We start from the raw sequence: 21,641 nt of genomic DNA on the forward strand, positions 1-21,641 counted from the left end.
TACTGATGACTATTTTTAAACTGAATCATTTTAAACTATTCTTATTATTTGCTATGCTCGCTCATGCCTGTATTTTTTATGTCCGTCGGTTATTGCACCTTTTAATTACTGAATAGAGAGCCTATTAGGATGCTAGATCCTAATGTGAAACACTATGCTTATGGCAGATCAATCAGCATGGATTGTCTGTAAACTTTAATACATGGCAGTTTGGTTTGTTAGAACATACTGTAATCTTATGCTTATGGCAGATCAATCAGCATGGATTGTATGTAAACTTTAATACATGGCAGTTTGGTTTGTTAGAACAGACTGTAATCTTCACTTGCTTATGGCAGATCAATCAGCATGGATTGTCTGTAAACTTCCACTTGCTTATGGCAGATCAATCAGCATGGATTGTCTGTAAACTTTATGCATTGTTGTCACTTGCCATATCTTACTATGCTCGCTCATGCCTGTATTTTTTATGTCCGTTCTATTTTATAATTTTTATTTTATTTTATTTTATTTTTATTTTACTATTTTTAAACTGAATCATTTTAAACTATTTTTACTATTTGTGTTACTGAAAACTGTAAGCGGAGAGCCTATTGGGATGCTAGATCCTAATGTGAAACACTGTGATTCTACCTGTCTATCTTTTTATGCTCGCTTATGCCTGTATTTTTTACTGTTGTGAAGCACTTTGAACTGCAACCTCTGTATGAAAAGTGCTATACAAATAAAGTTATTATTATAAAATTGGATTAAAGACAAGAGAATCCTCTCTAATGACACTGTAGCCAGACCAAAGCTAACTAGCTCACCATCGGCTAACGAGCCAGTGCTAACACAAATGAACTGGCCCTAGCCAGACCAAAGCTAACTAGCTCACCATCGGCTAACGAGCCAGTGCTAACAGGAAATGAACTGGCCCTAGCCAGACAAAAGCTAACTAGCTCACCACCGGCTAACGAGCTGGTGCTAACAGGAAGCTACCTAGCCCGAGGCTACATGAGGCTACATAGCCCTAGTCTACAGGAGTGCCGGCTAACGAGCTGGTGCTAACAGGAAGCTACCTAGCCCGAGACTACAGGAGGCTACATAGCCCTAGTCTACAGGAGTGCCGGCTAACGAGCTGGTGCTAACAGGAAGCTACCTAGCCCGATGCTACAGGAGGCTACATAGCCCTAGTCTACAAGAGTGCCGGCTAACGAGCTGGTGCTAACAGGAAGCTACCTAGCCTGAGACTACAGGAGGCTACATATCCCTAGTCTACAGGAGTGCCGGCTAACGAGCTGGTGCTAACAGGAAGCTACCTAGCCCGAGGCTACAGGAGGCTACATAGCCCTAGTCTACAGGAGTGCCGGCTAACGAGCTGGTGCTAACATGAAGCTACCTAGCCCGAGACTACAGTAGGCTACATAGCCCTAGTCTACAGGAGTGCCGGCTAACGAGCTGGTGATAACAGGAAGCTACCTAGCCCGAGACTACAGGAGGCTACATAGCCCTAGTCTACAGGAGTGCCGGCTAACGAGCTGGTGCTAACAGGAAGCTACCTAGCCCGAGGCTACATGAGGCTACATAGCCCTAGTCTACAGGAGTGCCGGCTAACGAGCTGGTGCTAACAGGAATTTACCTAGCCCGAGACTACAGGATGTTACATAGCCCTAGTCCACAGGAGCGCATGCTAACTAGCCAAAAGTGAATTGAATGCTAACAGAAGGCGACCAAAACGGAGCCCACAGGAACGCAGGCTAACTAGCCAAAAGTGAATTGAATGCTAACTGAAGGCTACCAAAATGAAGCCCACAGGAACTCAGGCTAATTAGCCACAAGTGAATTGAATGCTAACTGAAGGCTACCAAAACGGAGCCCACAGGAACGCAGGCTAACTAGCCACAAGTGAATTGAATGCTAACTGAAGGCTACCAAAACGGAGCCCACAGGAACTCAGGCTAATTAGCCACAAGTGAATTGAATGCTAACTGAAGGCTACCAAAACGGAGCCCACAGGAACGCAGGCTAACTAGCCACAAGTGAATTGAATGCTAACTGAAGGCGACCAAAACGGAGCCCACAGGAACGCAGGCTAACTAGCCAAAAGTGAATTGAATGCTAACTGAAGGCGATCAAAACGGAGCCCACAGGAACGCAGGCTAACTAGCCAAAAGTGAATTGAATGATAACTGGAGGCGACCAAAACGGAGCCCACAGGAACGCAGGCTAACTAGCCAAAAGTGAATTGAATGCTAACTGGAGGCGACCAAAACGGAGCCCACAGGAACGCAGGCTAATTAGCTACAAGTGAATTGAATGCTAACTGAAGGCTACCAAAACGGAGCCCACAGGAACTCAGGCTAATTAGCCACAAGTGAATTAAATGCTAACTGAAGGCTACCAAAACGGAGCCCACAGGAACTCAGGCTAATTAGCCACAAGTGAATTGAATGCTAACTGAAGGCTACCAAAACGGAGCCCACAGGAACTCAGGCTAATTAGCCACAAGTGAATTGAATGCTAACTGGAGGCTACATAGCCCTAGTCTACAGGAACGCAGGCTAACTAGCCACAAGTGAATCGAATGCTAACTGAGGGCTACCTAGCCGGAGCCCACAGGAACGCAGGCTACATGGCTGAAGTGAACAGCAGACGCTAGCTCAGAAGAAGCTGGCGCTGAAGATGCTAGCTCATAAGAAGCTGGCGCAGAAGATGCTAGCACAGGAGAAGTTGGCACTGCTAGCACGGAAGACGCTAGCACAGCAGATGCTAGTGCAAGAGACGCTAGCTCAGGAGGAGCTGGCACAGCTGATGCTAGCTCAAGAGAAGCTAGCACAAGAGATGCTAGCACGGAAGACGCTAGCACAGCAGATGCTAGTGGAAGAGACGATAGCTAAGGAGGAGCTGGCGCAGCTGATGCTAGCTCAAGAGAAGCTAGCACAAGAGATGCTAGCACGGAAGACGCTAGCACAGCAGATGCTAGTAGAAGAGACGATAGCTAAGGAGGAGCTGGCACAGCTGATGCTAGCTCAAGAGAAGCTAGCACAAGAGATGCTAGCACGGAAGACGCTAGCACAGCAGATGCTAGTGCAAGAGACGCTAGCTCAGGAGGAGCTGGCGTACAGAAACCGGACAGTCTGTCCCTCGGGAACACCAAGGGAAGCAGTGAGTCACTCGGACCAGAGGGCTCAAATTACGTGGCCCCGGTCAGGACAAGGAAGGATATATGAGGAAACACCAGAATGGGCCAAGAGACTGGCCGCGCCCTGGAAAATTTCTGGAGGTGACTATACAAATTGAATCAATGGCTGGTTAATGCTTTTCAGCTAAAGTTATATATTATATATATATATGCTATGTACTGTATAAATACTATATATGGCAATGTTTGTTGTTGTTTTGCTGGTTGTTGTTTGCGGGTTCCGGTATCTCGGTGTTCGATGGGCTGTCAGGTCTGTGGGAAATCGATTGTCTAAATCACTGCAGGATTGGATGGTCGGTCCCGCTGGCGGACGGGCCTGTCGGATTGATAGGGGGTACTGGGGCGTGCAAACAATGATTAAGTGTTAGTACGCTAATGTTACACTATTGGCAGTAGTACAACTTATTAAACGGTGAAGTAATATCACCAAGCTTTTCAAATGATCAGTACTACATGCCTTCCCTCACAAATGAGGACGGTGATGATGGTGGTGGTGAAATGGTAAAATGATGATAATGATAATAATAATATAATTTTTATTATAGGCAATAAGAGTTCTCCGAGACACACATTCGGTTTATTACAAACAAAGAAGAGGTTAACAACTATTCATGCTTACATTTCATATCAACTGGATATAACTAGACCGGTGACTATGAAGTAAGCTTGACATAAATAGTAATTGACTCGAGAACTTGGCGAGTTTAGCACCTCACTGGGGGATATCGAGCGGCCACAGGCTTCTATCTCGAGTAGGTGATTGAGATAGATGGAGACTGCCTGTAGCTCTTATCACACACATGCCCAAAACATACATACATATACACATATACACATGCACACACACACACACATTACATGTACAAATGTCAAGTAGGACAGGTGGTAGTTAACATATAAGTATTGTTAAATAATTATGCTGTCAAAATTGTTATAACGTGATAATTACACACCACAACACAGAGGCACATGGCATTTACATAATAGTTACAGACAGGATGAGGTGGACCGATATAGAATATGACGGTAAACAAACTTTATCTACAATTGATCTCTCTTTATTATTATATCACTCTTTATTTCCACTGTCCCTATTTCCTTCTATATACACCCTATACCAGGGGTGGCCAACGAGTCAGAGACTAAGAGTCACAAAAATGACTGTGATACCACAAAGAGCCACACCATATATACCAGCGTTTCTCAACCTTTTTTTCAGTCACGGCACCCTTCATGTGTTTATAGGTCCCACCCTCTGGCCTCTGATGTTGCTAATGTATTTTTTATTTGGGCCTCACAGGGTTAACATGTTAAGCCTGAGCGGTCCGGTACTGGACCGCAAATGACATCAGGCCATAAATCCATCTCTACAGAATGTATGAATTAATGTTGTGTTTTCTTTTCAAATGTATGCAAGAGTAAAGACTCTAACCCTGTCAAAACAGCAGTCAAAGTGTATATTTTCAGCATTGCGTTTGTTTACCAATGATTGTATCTGTTATTAGTGAAATATATGATTATAGAAATATCAGGGCATTGAGTGGGAAACCGGTGCATATTGACGGGAGGAAGTGGCGCAGCCAAAAGTGAGTGTAGTCTTTTGAAGGAAGAGACCCAGGGCTTTTGATGGACTTTCGAATTTCGAAAAACTACCCTACCCAGCTCATGCCAGCCCCGTCAATCATCTGACTTCTGGATAAACTTTTTTATTTCTCATATTTTTCGGGATTATCTCCCACAAACCTGAACGTTATTGCCATAATACAGAACACAGTTAGTTTATCTACCTTTCTGTGAACGTCTAGCAAAAAACGGCGTTGCAATCTGATGAAATATTTTGGAGAAATTTACATTATAAAAAAGTAACTGTACTTGTGAATCACGCCTGGTGATACTAAATCCAGATTGAATTATGCCATTGGAAAGGGGAGATGTGTGTGTGTGTGTGTGTGTGTGTGTGTGTGCGTGTGTGTGTGTGTGTGTGTGTGTGTGTGTGTGTGTGTGTGTGTGTGTGTGTGTGTGTATGTGTGTGTCTGTGTATATTTATGTCTGCAAATATGTGCATGTGTATTTGTGTTTTAAATTGTGTGTGTGCTTGCACCACATGCATGTATATATATATATATATATATATATCCAGCAGTGAGTTAGCCATACAGCCACCATGATGCAGCCACCATGATGCAGCCACAACTCAGCCACCATGAGGCAGCCACCATGATGCAGCCACAACGCAGCCACCATGAGGCAGCCACCATGATGCAGCCACAACGCAGCCACCATGAGGCAGCCACCATGATGCAGCCACAACGCAGCCACCATGAGGCAGCCACCATGATGCAGCCACAACGCAGCCACCATGAGGCAGCCACCATTATGCAGCCACAACGCAGCCACCATGCAGGATGATCAGCAGCGGGATGAGGAGGAGCAGCATGATGAGGAGGAGGAGGAGGTAGATGAAGTTATTCCCACCAGAGTTATGTTGGTTCTGACTCGTACCCAGGTCCATGCTCTTAGATGCCTTCACATGCTGGTACTGGTGCTGGCTCTGGTACAGGGTATCAGACCGGGACTGTGCCGGGGGTCCAACGGGGCTGGGGGCACCTAGCCGTGCCGGGGCAGGGGACGTGTCTCTTAGGAGGATGCTAGGAGACACACTGTGTAGCAGAGGAGACAGAGTCAACACATAGTAGTTTCCTCTTAGGAGGATGCTAGGAGACACACTGTGTAGCAGAGGAGACAGTGTCAACACATAGTAGTTTCCTCTTAGGATGATGCTAGGAGACACACTGTGTAGCAGAGGAGACCGAGTCAACACATAGTAGTTTCCTCTTAGGAGGATGCTAGGAGACACACTGTGTAGCAGAGGAGACAGTGTCAACACATAGTAGTTTCCTCTTAGGAGGATGCTAGGAGACACACTGTGTAGCAGAGGAGACAGAGTCAACACATAGTAGTTTCCTCTTAGGAGGATGCTAGGAGACACACTGTGTAGCAGAGGAGACAGAGTCAACACATAGTAGTTTCCTCTTAGGATGATGCTAGGAGACACACTGTGTAGCAGATGAGACCGAGTCAACACATAGTAGTTTCCTCTTAGGAGGATGCTAGGAGACACACTGTGTAGCAGAGGAGACAGAGTCAACACATAGTAGTTTCCTCTTAGGAGGATGCTAGGAGACACACTGTGTAGCAGAGGAGACAGAGTCAACACATAGTAGTTTCCTCTTAGGAGGATGCTAGGAGACACACTGTGTAGCAGAGGAGACAGAGTCAACACATAGTAGTTTCCTCTTAGGAGGATGCTAGGAGACACACTGTGTAGCAGAGGAGACAGAGTCAACACATAGTAGTTTCCTCTTAGGATGATGCTAGGAGACACACTGTGTAGCAGATGAGACCGAGTCAACACATAGTAGTTTCCTCTTAGGAGGATGCTAGGAGACACACTGTGTAGCAGAGGAGACAGAGTCAACACATAGTAGTTTCCTCTTAGGAGGATGCTAGGAGACACACTGTGTAGCAGAGGAGACAGAGTCAACACATAGTAGTTTCCTCTTAGGAGGATGCTAGGAGACACACTGTGTAGCAGAGGAGACAGAGTCAACACATAGTAGTTTCCTCTTAGGAGGATGCTAGGAGACACTGTGTAGCAGAGGAGACCGAGTCAACATAGTGGTTTCCGCTATGTGCGTTCAGTAGAAAGCTACCCCGCTGCAAGCTAGCATAGTTTAGCACACATTAATGAAAACAGATATGGACTAGCTAACCTAGCTGTTGGCCAAAAACACCTCCCCTGGAGTTTTAAGCTAGGATAGTGGTCTGTATACACTTACATTGATTTGTGCTAAGCTATAGGCTAGCTTGCAGCTGGAAAGAGAACGAGAGGAAATTGGTATCTATCTTCTTGTCTGACTCTGTATAATACGGTAAGCACAGTTACTATAATGTTGCTGTGTTCCTCACATTACATCAAACTCCACCATCATGGTGGCGGAGTGAAAACGGTGTTTGACGAGTCTTCCAGTGCATACTAAATAGGAACAGTAAAAGTGAAGGAATGAAAACAGACCTTTGCTGCAGGTAAGAGTTCTGTGTGGCGCCGCTGAAGTCGGTTCCATGTCGGGACAGCTCCTCCTCGTCCTCTTCATCGTTCATGTGAGAATAACTGCCATTGGTCACTGGGGAGAAGGAACGGACCAATCAGAATTCCTGATGCTATCATGGTTATAACAAATGTGAATGTGTTTAATTTAATCCAGAATTGTCAGGTTTCTTTTTTATATTTGTCTTTGTTTTAGTTTTCTGATCACTGTTTTCTTATTTATTCATTAACCCCCATAAGGCCTACATAGACAACGGTTTGCCTAGCCATAGTGTTATATTTTTGCCAATTCTGAGCTCATTCTTTGTTTCAGTTTCAAATGTTATACATTTTATGATTCAGGGGAACATACCCTTTATGCCTGGTGCAGTGTGAAGTCAACATCATACATTACCTTTGTGTGAGCAGACAATATTTTATATAGAAATAAAATAAAAACGTCCAATGAAAAAACTTGTGTTTTGTTGATTTTTTTAAGATAAGATAGGAGAAGAGAGGAGAAGAGAGGATAATAGACATGAAGAGAAGAGTGATTTCTGATTGTGGGAGAGAGATACGGATGAGAGAGAATGCTAGATATGGATGAGAGATGGCTGTATCTGTGTTTCCATGTGATATAGGAGTGCGTATTGACCCACAGTTCGAGATGAGATCAGTGGTCACAACCTAATAACACACACACACACTTGTGGATCAATATACAGTCATCACTCCTCATAGGGCCATGATGTCACACCACACTGTCACACCACACTGTCACACCACACTGTCACACCATGATGCCACACCACACTGTCACACAATACTGTCACACCACACTGTCACACCACACTGTCACACCACACTGTCACACCATGATGCCACACCACACTGTCACACAATACTGTCACACCACACTGTCACACCATGATGTCACACAATAATGTCACACCACACTGTCACACCACACTGTCACACCATGATGTCACACCACACTGTCACACCACACTGTCACACAATACTGTCACACCACACTGTCACACCACACTGTCACACCATGATGTCACACAATACTGTCACACCACACTGTCACACCACACTGTCACACAATGATGTCACACCACACTGTCACACCATGATGCCACACCACACTGTCACACAATACTGTCACACCACACTGTCACACCATGATGTCACACCACACTGTCACACCATGATGTCACACCACACTGTCACACCATGATGTCACACCACACTGTCACACCATGATGCCACACCACACTGTCACACAATACTGTCACACCACACTATCACATCATGATGCCACACCACACTGTCACACAATACTGTCACACCACACTGTCACACCATGATGTCACACCACACTGTCACACCATGATGCCACACCACACTGTCACACAATACTGTCACACCACACTGTCACATCATGATGTCACACCACACTGTCACACCATTATGTCACACCACACTGTCACACCACACTGTCACACCACACTGTCAGACCACATTGTCACATCACACTGTCACATCATGATGTCACACCACACTGTCAGACCACACTGTCACATCACACTGTCACACCACACTGTCATACTATACTGTCACACCACACTGTCACACCACACTGTCACACCACACTGTCACATAACACTGTCACACCACACTGTCACACCATGATGTCACACCATACTGTCACACCACACTGTCACACCATGATGTCACACACCACTGTCACACCACACTGTCACACCATGATGTCACACTACACTGTCACACCATACTGTCACACCATGATGTCAGACCATGATGTCAGACCAGGCTGACTATGATTATTACCTCATATCTGATCTATGTGTATACTGTATATGTGTGTGTTTATCTGTATATTAGCATACCGATGTATGCAATTTGTGATTGATGTAATGTATGAGTGTGTGTATGCATATGTGTGTGTATGTACGTATGTGTGTAAGTATGTGTGTGTCCCAGTAAAAATGAAGGTAAACAAAGTATTTTACTAATCAGATTTACTCATATCTGTCTCCTCTCTCTTCATCATGCTGTATCTCTGTGTATGTATCTATACCTCTCTCTGCATCTATCCATACCTATCTTTATCTCTGTATATCTATATCTATCCATCTCTCACTTAGACATGCTCTCACTATCTTCTCATCTGATGTCTTGTTGTTATTCATAAATCCTCTCAGTTCTGTAATTAATCACTAAACTGTATCCAGTTCACTTTAAACATATCGTTAATTTGTTATCTCTATATTAGTGCTGTCAGGCGATTAAAATTTTTAATCTAATTAATTACAGGTTTTGTAATTAATTAATCTAATTAATCGCATTTTAATCGCATATTTATATTTCATATTCATATAAATATTTAAAATTCAAGGACATTACATTATTGTAGCAGGTGACTGATCAATTAAATACACCAAGAAGAATGCTTTAGAAATCAATTTTATTAAATAAATAAAATAAATAAAATGAAAACATACCTCTCAATAAGGTAACATTTGTTGCTGATACAGCTAACAGTTTACACTAAGCTACAGTATCCTCAAATCAGGGTCTACTGCAGGGTCTACTGCAGGATCTAGTGCAGGGTCTACTACAGGGTCTACTGTATGCATGACATCTATTCCTCAGCTTGTTTACATTGTCTGAGTGTAAGGCTGCCCTCTTCTTTTGGACTATGTGACCTGCAAGTGAAGAATGCTTTAGAAATCAATTCTATTAAATTGAATAAATAAATAAATAAAATGAATGAAAACATACCTCTCAATAAGGTAACATTTGTTGCCGATACAGCCAATAACAGTTTACACTAAGCTACAGTATCCTCAAAAATCAGGGTCTAGTGCAGGGTTTACTACAGGGTCTACTGTATGCATGACATCTATTCCTTGAGCCAATTGCTAAGACAAACAAGCTTCAGCTTGTTTACATTGTCTGTGTGTAAGGCTGCCCTCTTCTTTTGGACTATGTGACCTGCAAGTGAAGAATGCTTTAGAAATCAATTTTATTAAATTGAATAAAATAAAATGAATGAAAACATACCTCTCAATAAGGTAACATTTGTTGCTGATACAGCCAATAACAGTTTACACTAAGCTACAGTATCCTCAAAAATCAAAACAGCCCACAGCAAGCTAGTGTCTGGGGGCATGACTACAGGGTCTAGTACAGTGTCTACTACAGTGTCTGGGGGCATGACTACAGGGTCTAGTACAGTGTCTACTACAGTGTCTGGGGGCATGACTACAGGGTCTAGTACAGTGTCTACTACAGTGTCTGGGGGCATGACTACAGTGTCGGGGGTCTTTATCCATGGAATAATCAAAGTATACAAAGCATAATCCGTGCCTGGGAAGGCGGGCTGTCGTCGGCAGAATAATCCGGTATACAGGTCCACTCGCTCGTCGGCTCTGGGGCTCCTCGGGTGCAGCTTCACGTGGGGTCAACCACCCTGGATAAGCAGCCAGTTCTCTGCCCGAAACGATGGGGTACTGACTACGGTAGTATTCTCACCGCACGAAGCACTATATATTAACAGACTATTATTAGCTTAATAGACTACGTCCAACTCGACGATATAGTGCCAAATATGACTATTCAAATATTAATATACTGACTACAGGGTCTAGTACAGTGTCTACTACAGTGTCTGGGGGCATGACTACAGGGTCTACTACAGTGTCTGGGGGCATGACTACAGGGTCTAGTACAGTGTCTGGGGGCATGACTACAGGGTCTAGTACAGTGTCTGGGGGCATGACTACAGGGTCTAGGGGCATGACTACAGGGTCTAGTACAGTGTCTACTACAGTGTCTGGGGGCATGACTACAGGGTCTAGTACAGTGTCTACTACAGTGTCTGGGGGCATGACTACAGGGTCTAGTACAGTGTCTACTACAGTGTCTGGGGGCATGACTACAGGGTCTAGTACAGTGTCTACTACAGTGTCTGGGGGCATGACTACAGGGTCTAGTACAGTGTCTGGTGGCATGACTACAGGGTCTACTACAGTGTCTGGGGGCATGACTACAGGGTCTAGTACAGTGTCTGGGGGCATGACTACAGGGTCTAGTACAGTGTCTGGGGGCATGACTACAGGGTCTAGTACAGTGTCTGGGGGCATGACTACAGGGTCTAGTACAGTGTCTGGGGGCATGACTACAGGGTCTAGTACAGTGTCTGGGGGCATGACTACAGGGTCTACTACAGTGTCTGGGGGCATGACTACAGTGTCTACTACAGTGTCTGGGGGCATGACTACAGTGTCTACTACAGTGTCTGGGGGCATGACTACAGTGTCTACTACAGTGTCTGGGGGCATGACTACAGGGTCTAGTACAGTGTCTGGGGGCATGGTCTACTACAGTGTCTGGGGGCATGACTACAGGGTCTGGGGGCATGACTACAGGGTCTAGTACAGTGTCTGGGGGCATGGTCTACTACAGTGTCTGGGGGCATGACTACAGGGTCTACTACAGTGTCTGGGGGCATGACTACAGGGTCTAGTACAGTGTCTGGGGGCATGGTCTACTACAGTGTCTGGGGGCATGACTACAGGGTCTGGGGGCATGACTACAGGGTCTAGTACAGTGTCTGGGGGCATGACTACAGGGTCTAGTACAGTGTCTGGGGGCATGGTCTACTACAGTGTCTGGGGGCATGACTACAGGGTCTACTACAGTGTCTGGGGGCATGACTACAGGGTCTACTACAGTGTCTGGGGGCATGACTACAGGGTCTACTACAGTTTCTGGGGGCATGACTACAGGGTCTACTACAGGGTCTGGGGCATGACTGCAGGGTCTAGTGCAGGGTCTAGTGCAGGGTCTACTGTATGCATGACAAATCTATTCCTTGAGCCAATTGCTAAGACAAACAAGCTTGTTTACATTGTCTGAGAGTAAGGCTGCCCTCTTCTTTTGGACTATGTGACCTGCAAGTGAAAATAGCCTCTCACATGGCACAGAGGTAGCAGGAGTAGCCAGATATTTGCGAGCAAGAGGAGACAGCTGTCCATAGGCTTTTGCGTGAGCTGCCCACCACTCCAGTGGACAGTCATTCATTCCGATGCTGGGCTCAGCTTTGTAGAGGTCTAATTGTCCTGACAGTACCCTGACTTCATCTGAATCAGAGTCTGAAGACAGCAGGAGGAGGGTCCTCTTCGCTGGTGGCTCGTCCTCTGTGGCTTGTGGAGCAGCTTTGTCTGCTTCTGGTCCTGGCAGCATCTCTTTAAGCCAGGTCCACACCTAATAAGAGGGACAATTAATTAGTTGCATAGGACTTTTCATGACAGCCTAAGGACTTAACACTGGTCTTCTCATTCACACACACACCTCATCCCTCTCGTCCTTTGGTACGCTCTTCAAGTCCTTGAATCGCGGGTCGAGGGCTGTAGCCAGCTTCAGCCATCTGTTGTTGAGGGTCGCTTTGCGTGCGTCCAGGTCCTTCGTGAAGCTGGCCTTGAACTTTACCATGTAGCCCGGATCCTCCTCGTTGAGGTCCATGATGCGGTTTAGGTGGCAGAGTGCGGGGAGCACCACAGAGCATGAGACGTAGGTTTCCCCTCCAAGGAGCTCAGTCACATACCTGCAGTGAAACAAGAGAGCGAGAGAGAAAGAGGTGAAGGTGTGTGTATGAGAGGGAGATAGGTGTGTGTATGGGGGAGAGAGGGGGGGTGAGGTGTGTGTATGGGAGATAGATAGGTGTGTGTATGGGGGAGAGAGGGGGGGGGGTGAGGTGTGTGTATGGGAGAGAGAGGGGTGAGGTGTGTGTATGGGGGAGAGAGGGGGGGGGGTGAGGTGTGTGTATGGGAGAGAGATATGTGTGTGTATGGGGGAGAGAGGGGGGGGTGAGGTGTGTGTATGGGAGAGATAGGTGTGTGTATGGGGGAGAGAGGGGGGGGGTGAGGTGTGTGTATGGGAGAGAGATAAGTGTGTGTATGGGGGAGAGAGGGGGGGTGAGGTGTGTGTATGGGAGAGATAGGTGTGTGTATGGGGGAGAGAGGGGGGGGTGAGGTGTGTGTATGGGAGAGAGATAGGTGTGTGTATGGGGGAGATTGGGGGGTGAGGTGTGTGTATGGGAGAGAGAGAGTGGGGTGTGAGGTGTGTGTATGGGGGAGAGAGAGAGAGGAGGGGGGTGTATGGGGGGAGAGAGAGAGGGAGAGACACTTACCTGCAGGGCTCAAGTACAAGCTCCAGCTTCTTCAGTTTGTCACACTCTGTGGGGGTCAGCATGGACAGCTTGTGGTTCTGTTGGGCCAAAGTGGCAGTCACAGCCTCCTGGTTCCTCAGGTACCGTGAGATCATGGCCAGTGTCGAATTCCACCTTCCAATTCAATAAAATAACTATTAGTCCCACTGGGGGTTGTTAATGCAGCATGATGCAATTGTACAGAATACAAAGAAATAAACACACACACACTAAATTTACCCTAAGCATACAACAGGTAGTTAAACAGTCTCACCTTGTGGATACATCTTGTATCATGGGCTCTTTTGCTTGTCCGAGGGCAGTCTGCTGCTGCTGCAGTTCTTCTGTACTGGCAGGGCTGTGCTTGAAGTGGCCTACAATCTTGCGGCACTTTGCCAGGGTGGTGTCAAGGCTTCTGTCCTCAAGGGAGACTGTGATGGTTCTTTGCAGCACGTGTGCAGCACATGGCATGTGCTGGAACGGCATATAGCGCGCTGCTGCTATCATATTACGGGCGGAATCAGTCCCAATAGATGTGACTTTATCTTTTATATTCCACTCCTCTATTACGGTGTTGAACTGTTCAGCACACGCATCGGCGAAATGGCGGCCCACAGTTTTGGTCACCGTTAATGCAAATGATTGCAGTTTCCACTCAGTATCGATCAAGTGCACTGTGACACCCAAATAATTATGATTGCCCACCGACGTCCAGTGATCACCCGTTAGGGCCATTGGGCCAGCCCGTGCCAACACTTCTTCCCTCGCCTCCCTCTCTGTGTCATACATGTTGTGGATCCTTTTCATCACTGTAGCTCTCGAGGGTAGCTTGTAATTTGGGTCAGACGACGCTATTCGAAATGACTCCGCTAAACCCTTATCTTCCACTATAGCTATTGGCCTACAATATTTTGCTATCCACTTCGTGACGCTGTTGGTTAGTTTGTCTGTGGTGGATTTACTCAACCGTTTGCCTAACGGTAATTCTCCAAGAGTGGTTTGACGAAGCGTGCGAGTTGCTCTGGAGCTAACGTTAGCTACACTGGAGCTGCTCGAACAACTTGCCTGGACATGTTTAGCGTTCATGTGATACGTTAGACTAGAGCAGCTTCGGTGATACGCAAATTCTTTTTGACATAAGCTACATATTACAATGGTCTTGTTTACTGTCCCATCTATATTCTTTTTGAAATTGAACTTGCCGTTCATAGGTCCCAGGAGTATCGCCTCGGGTGATGCTGACATCTTGTTCCAGCTGAGCTAATTCCTTTGTGTGTTTGTTTTGTTTGATAGACGACGCATGTGTGAAGTGACGATCAAGTAGGCTACGGGTCATTCAATGGGCCAAGTTTAATACGCCCAACTCAAGCGTGGATTTCAAAATAAAAGCGCACCGATTTGCCACTTGTCTAAAGTAAATATAGGTCGGCTGTAATTAATTTTGCGTCAATTTTCATAACGCGATAATTTGCTGTGTAATTAATTAATCTAATTAACGCGATAAACTGACAGCCCTACTCTATATATATCTATATCTATCTATCTCTATATATATTTATCTCTCTCTCTCTCTCTCTCTCTATCTCTCTCTCTCTCTCTCTCTCTCTCTCTCTCTCTCTCTCTATATATCTCTCTTTCTCTCTATCTCTCTATCTCCCTATCTCTCTCTCTCTCTCTCTCTCTCTCTCTCTCTCTCTCTCTCTCTATCTCTATCTCTATCTTTATATATATATCTATCTCTATATCTATATATTTCTCTATATCTCTCTATATATATATATCTCTCTCTCTCTCTCTCTCTCTCTCTCTCTCTCTCTCTCTCTCTATATATATATATCTCACACACAGACATTGAAGGATATAGTTATTGTTTGGATGATGGATCAATTGCAGTTTGCTCTGATAACTGAGATATGAATCATCATCATCATTCTACCCATCACTCATATCCTCTAATCATCCTCCCTCTACCCATCACTCATATCCTCTCATCATCCTCCCTATACCCATCACTCATATCCTATCATCATCCTCCCTCTACCCATCACTCATATCATCTCATCATCCTCCCTCTACCCATCACTCATATCCTCGCATCATTCTCCGCTCCTCTCTCTTCATCACACATATCATCTCATCACCATCGCTCTATCCATCACTCATGTTGTTGTTTTATTATTGACATTATACGAGCACTATGTTAATGTTTTATTATTTACATTATACTAACACTATGCTAATGTTTTATTATTTACATTATACTGACACTATGTTAATGTTTTATTATTTACATTATACTAGCACTATGTTAATGTTTTATTATTGACATTATGCTAGCACTATGTTAATGTTTTATTATTTACATTATACTAACACTATGCTAATGTTTTATTATTTACATTATACTGACACTATGTTAATGTTTTATTATTTACATTATACTAGCACTATGCTAATGTTTTATTATTTGCATTATACTAGCACTATGTTAATGTTTTATTATTTGCATTATACTAGCACTATGTTAATGTTTTATTATTTACATTATACTAGCACTATGTTAATGTTTTATTATTTGCATTATACTAGCACTATATTAATGTTTTATTATTTGCATTATACTAGCACTATGTTAATGTTTTATTATTTGCATTATACTAGCACTATGCTAATGTTTTATTATTGACATTATACTAGCACTATGTTAATGGTGTATCACTTACATTATACGTGCACTATGTTAATGTTTTATTATTTACATTATACGAGCACTATGTTAAAGGGGTATCATTTACATTATACAAACACTATGTTAATGTTTTATTATTTACATTATACTAGCACTATGTTAATGTTTTATTATTTGCATTATACGCACACTATGTTAATGTTTTATTATTGACATTATACGAGCAGTGTTAATGTTTTATTATTTACATTATACTAACACTATGCTAATGTTTTATTATTTACATTATACTGACACTATGTTAATGTTTTATTATTTACATTGTACTAGCACTATGTTAATGTTTTATTATTTACATTATACTAGCACTATGTTAATGTTTTATTATTTACATTATACTAACACTATGCTAATGTTTTATTATTTACATTATACTGACACTATGTTAATGTTTTATTATTTACATTATACTAGCACTATGCTAATGTTTTATCATTTGCATTATACTAGCACTATGTTAATGTTTTATTATTTGCATTATACTAGCACTATGTTAATGTTTTATTATTTACATTATACTAGCACTATGTTAATGTTTTATTATTTGCATTATACTAGCACTGTGTTAATGTTTTATTATTTGCATTATACTAGCACTATGTTAATGTTTTATTATTTGCATTATACTAGCACTATGCTAATGTTTTATTATTGACATTATACTAGCACTATGTTAATGGTGTATCACTTACATTATACGCACACTATGTTAATGTTTTATTATTTACATTATACGAGCACTATGTTAATGGGGTATCATTTACATTATACAAACACTATGTTAATGTTTTATTATTTACATTATACTAGCACTATGTTAATGTTTTATTATTTGCATTATACGCACACTATGTTAATGTTTTATTATTTACATTATACTAGCATTATGTTCATGTTTTATTATTTACATTATACTAGCACTATGTTAACACTTTGGCTGCCATGGGTTAAATTCATTATCAACCGTAGGTTGCCGGCTCTATTTGTCTATAGAGAAAGTCCCCTTCTTTGCAGGGCTATAACTTTTTAAATTCTATTGCTACATTGCCATTATTAGGGCCCATTCAAAGTCCTATATGTATTGTTCATTGTGTAGCAACGTTAAACTTTTTCATTCACATATTCATAGTAAAGTATGGTCTAATGTATAAGTATGTTTTCATCTCTTTCTGCAGCTTTCTCCAGAACGTGATCTATAGCCCCAAATACATTATATTGATGATGCAATACAGTTTTATGGCAATCAGCGCGATATAAAAAATTCCAACTAGACGTACTTCTAGAAGTTACTACACGTCATCTGATGTTGACCGGATGGGCTAGGGGGCGTTTATAATTCCGTGGGCAGCGTTATACCAATCATCTAATGTGGGTCAAATGTTGATAATAGCAGTTAGTATCGAAGACGGTAACTTTACACGCTAAAACTCACCCCAGTCTCCGCGCGCCGTTGGGCGATCATCGTAGAGTAGAATTTTTATCATTATGGGATGTAGATTTACCCGGTCCATCTCCAGCTTGTATAATGGTATATACGTCCAAATCATGTTGTTTATCGAGTTATTGGCAATCGATTGCTATGTAGTGTGTCGAGATCGAGTCCCGGGACCTATTAGCGAGTGCCCGGAAGTAATACGGCCGTCCAGCACAACCTCTACGGCACTTCCTGTTAAGCGATTGCGCCGATCGGCCACCAGATGGCGCTCCTGAACCGCCAGAGAGCTCAGTGGGTCCTCCTGGTGGATCTCAGGCCAGCGGAGGGGACATATGAATCCGATCCCAGATTTTTGAAATATTGATATTAAAGACGCTGTAAGGCGTCTTCGGCAACTTGAGCATGGCCGGGAATGACGTGTTTAGGCGTTTCCCGGCACCCAAAGTGTTAATGTTTTATTATTTACATTATACTGACACTATGTCAATGTTTTATTATTTACATTGTACTAGCACTATGTTAATGTTTTATTATTTACATTATACTAACACTATGTTAATGTTTTATTATTTACATTATACTAGCACTATGTTAATGTTTTATTATTTACATTATACTAGCACTATGCTAATGTTTTATTATTTACATTATACTAGCACTATGTTAATGTTTTATTGTTTAAATTATCCTAACACTATGGTAATGTTTTATTATTTACATTATACTAGCACTATGTTAATGTTTTATTATTTGCATTATATGCACACTATGTTAATGTTTTATTATTTACATTATACGAGCACTATGTTAATGTTTTATTATTTACATTATACTAGCACTATGTTAATGTTTTATTATTTACATTATACGAGCACTATGTTAATGTTTTATTATTTACATTATACTAGACTAGCACTATGTTCATGTTTTATTATTTACATTATACTAGCAATATGTTAATGTTTTATTATTTACATTGTACTGACTGTAACTGAGGGGTACAATTCCCTGACTGTATTGAGAGTATGGTATTATTAAACCACTACTTAGTTATGTACTTTAATTACTGGCCATACAGTACACGGTATATCTGGTGAACACCCACACAAGAATACAACAATGACACCTAAAGTTCTATTTGGAGGGATTTATTATTATATCAGCAACGGTAGGTTACAAATTGAGAATTATGAATTGCGCTTATGAGGCGAAGAACACTTAAGTAGGTCAAGAACGTAAGTCCATGAGCATCATAAGATGGGTATAACTGACGCCACCTGTAGCATAAGAATTACATAAGGCACACTCGTAGTCAGCTGGAGACACTAGGGGGTTCCCTCCGGTTGTAAGCCAGCAGGGTATGAGAATGTTCGGGAGCAAAGTCTGGATCAACGAGGAATAAATAAGCTCCAGCTACGGGAGGCGGTACATATACTCCCCTCGATCGGCAGACAAAGCAGCAGCTATAATCCAAGTATGCGCGACAGCATGGATGAAAGCCAGCCAGCCTCTTCCTAGAGACGGGCTCGAGTGATGCTCCTCGCGGGTAGATCCCACACAGCAGTGGGTAGACGGTTCTCTGCTCCAGCAGCCACAGTACCAAAAGCAATATAATCCAGCCGGAAAAGGCTCTGCATTCGCCGGTGTAGATTCTCCTGTGCACTATACTTCACATTAACTAGGTCGAACTTGACGTTATTTCACTAAACTCTGACACTTTTACTATCCTATTCACACATGTTATAAGTGCTCTTTAGACACAAAGTTGCTCTCTTCACTTGGTCGTTGACTCGTGGTGAAGGCTTTAACGTTTTGGATAAGACTAGACGTTACTTTGAACGAATGATGCACTGAATGAACTGAACTGCTGCTGTTTCCACCTGTGCCGTATTTATACGTAAGGTGAATTATCTAGTGCCAACCTCAGTTCTGTCTCGTATTACTGCGCAAACCTGGACATGTTGAGACAAGCCTTGGCGGTGGCTTTGAACTCGCCATTGGGGGTATGGTCGTTGGCGCCTAGGGGTCGCTGTCCAATAGGAGAACGAATATTATGGTCTGGTTTGTACCTAGGTAAAGGGATATTCCGTGTATATATACAAATAATATACAAGGGATATCAAACGATATACAAATATTATACAAGGTATCTCAAGTAATAAATATATATATTCGGTTTAATCTGACCCTTTGTAACACTGACACTATGTCAATGTTTTATTATTTACATTGTACTAGCAATATGTTAATGTTTTATTATTTACATTATACTAACACTATGTTAATGTTTTATTATTTACATTATACTAGCACTATGCTAATGTTTTATTATTTACATTATACTAACACTATGTTAATGTTTTATTATTGACATTATACTAGCACTATGCTAATGTTTTATTATTTACATTATACTAACACTATGCTAATGTTTTATTATTTACATTGTACTAGCACTATGTTAATGTTTTGTTATTTACATTATACTAACACTATGTTAATGTTTTATTATTTACATTATACTAGCACTATGCTAATGTTTTATTATTTACATTATACTAGCACTATGTTAATGTTTTATTGTTTAAATTATACTAACACTATGTTAATGTTTTATTGTTTACATTATACTAACACTATGCTAATGTTTTATTATTTACATTATACTGACACTGTTTGTTTTACTATTCAATTTGAGAAAAATGAGAAACCAAAAATATCAGTTCAAAGCATGACATTTGAAATATTTGTTTTTATATTTGTTTGAGCAAGCGAGCGAGCGAGCATCATTAAATACAGACGGGAAGAGAGGCAAGGAGAGATAAAGCGAGGCGTATATAGATAGATACAGAGAGAAAGAAAGTGAGAGAGAAAAACTGGTGTATAAAGGGAAATAAAGAGACAGGTAAAGTGGGTAGAGAAAAAGAGACGAGAGAGAGAGAGTGATATAGAGAGAGATAGCTTCACAACATCACATCAGCATACATCCATATGTAGAGAATCATAAAAGTCAATTGACATATTTGTCATCATTATGATTTAGTCTTCAGTAGTGAGGCGACCGTTCAGCATGGGACACACACACACACACACACACACACACACACACACACACACACACACACACACACACACACACACACACACACACACACACACACACACACACACACACACACACACACACACACACACATAACTGGATGTGCACACATGTAAAAACAATATTTATCTATTTTCTTCATATGGCCCACAGGGACCGGCATACACACACATGATGAACATGTTGTGTGCACACACACATGCACACACACATGCACACACACATACACACACACACACACACACACACACACACACACACACACACACACACACACACACACACACACACACACACACACACACACACACACCAGTGTGTGTTGGTCCATTTGAGAGGTTGTTTGATCAGCTCTGGTTGGTTCAAGGTCAGCTCTGTTTACCTGTCTCACTGACAGACACACATACACACACACACACACACACACACACACACACACACACACACACACACACACACACACACACACACACACACACACACACACACACACACACACACACACACACACACACACACACACACACACACACACACACAATATGAGCACATGACTAGATGTGTGATTGTTTGTTCTTGTGTTTTGGAGGGGAGGCTGGTAGAGATACTGTATAAACAGAGATAAATGTAAACTATCTCTCACACACACACACACACATACACACACACACACACACGCACGCACACACACACACACACACACACACACACACACACACACACACACACACACACACACACACACACACACACACACACACACACACACACACACACACACACACACACACACACACACACACACACACACACACACACACACACACACACACACACACACA

At 42.5% G+C, this 21,641-nt stretch overlaps 1 protein-coding gene across 1 annotated transcript in view; it reads right to left on the bottom strand.

Moving 5' to 3' along the window:
• pard3bb (par-3 family cell polarity regulator beta b) overlaps positions 1-21,641 on the bottom strand; it is a 617,911-nt gene that overhangs the window by 180,074 nt on the left and 416,196 nt on the right. Inside the window, exons 14-15 of the mRNA XM_084314067.1 lie at positions 7,260-7,368; positions 5,660-5,844 (exon numbers count right to left, since the gene is read on the bottom strand). Of these exons, the coding sequence (XP_084170193.1) occupies positions 5,660-5,844; positions 7,260-7,368 (294 nt within the window). The remainder of the gene's footprint in view (positions 1-5,659; positions 5,845-7,259; positions 7,369-21,641) is intronic.

The sequence above is a fragment of the Notolepis coatsorum genome (assembly GCF_963971535.1).
Source record: "Notolepis coatsorum genome assembly, chromosome: 5".
Taxonomy (NCBI): domain Eukaryota; kingdom Metazoa; phylum Chordata; class Actinopteri; order Aulopiformes; family Paralepididae; genus Notolepis; species Notolepis coatsorum.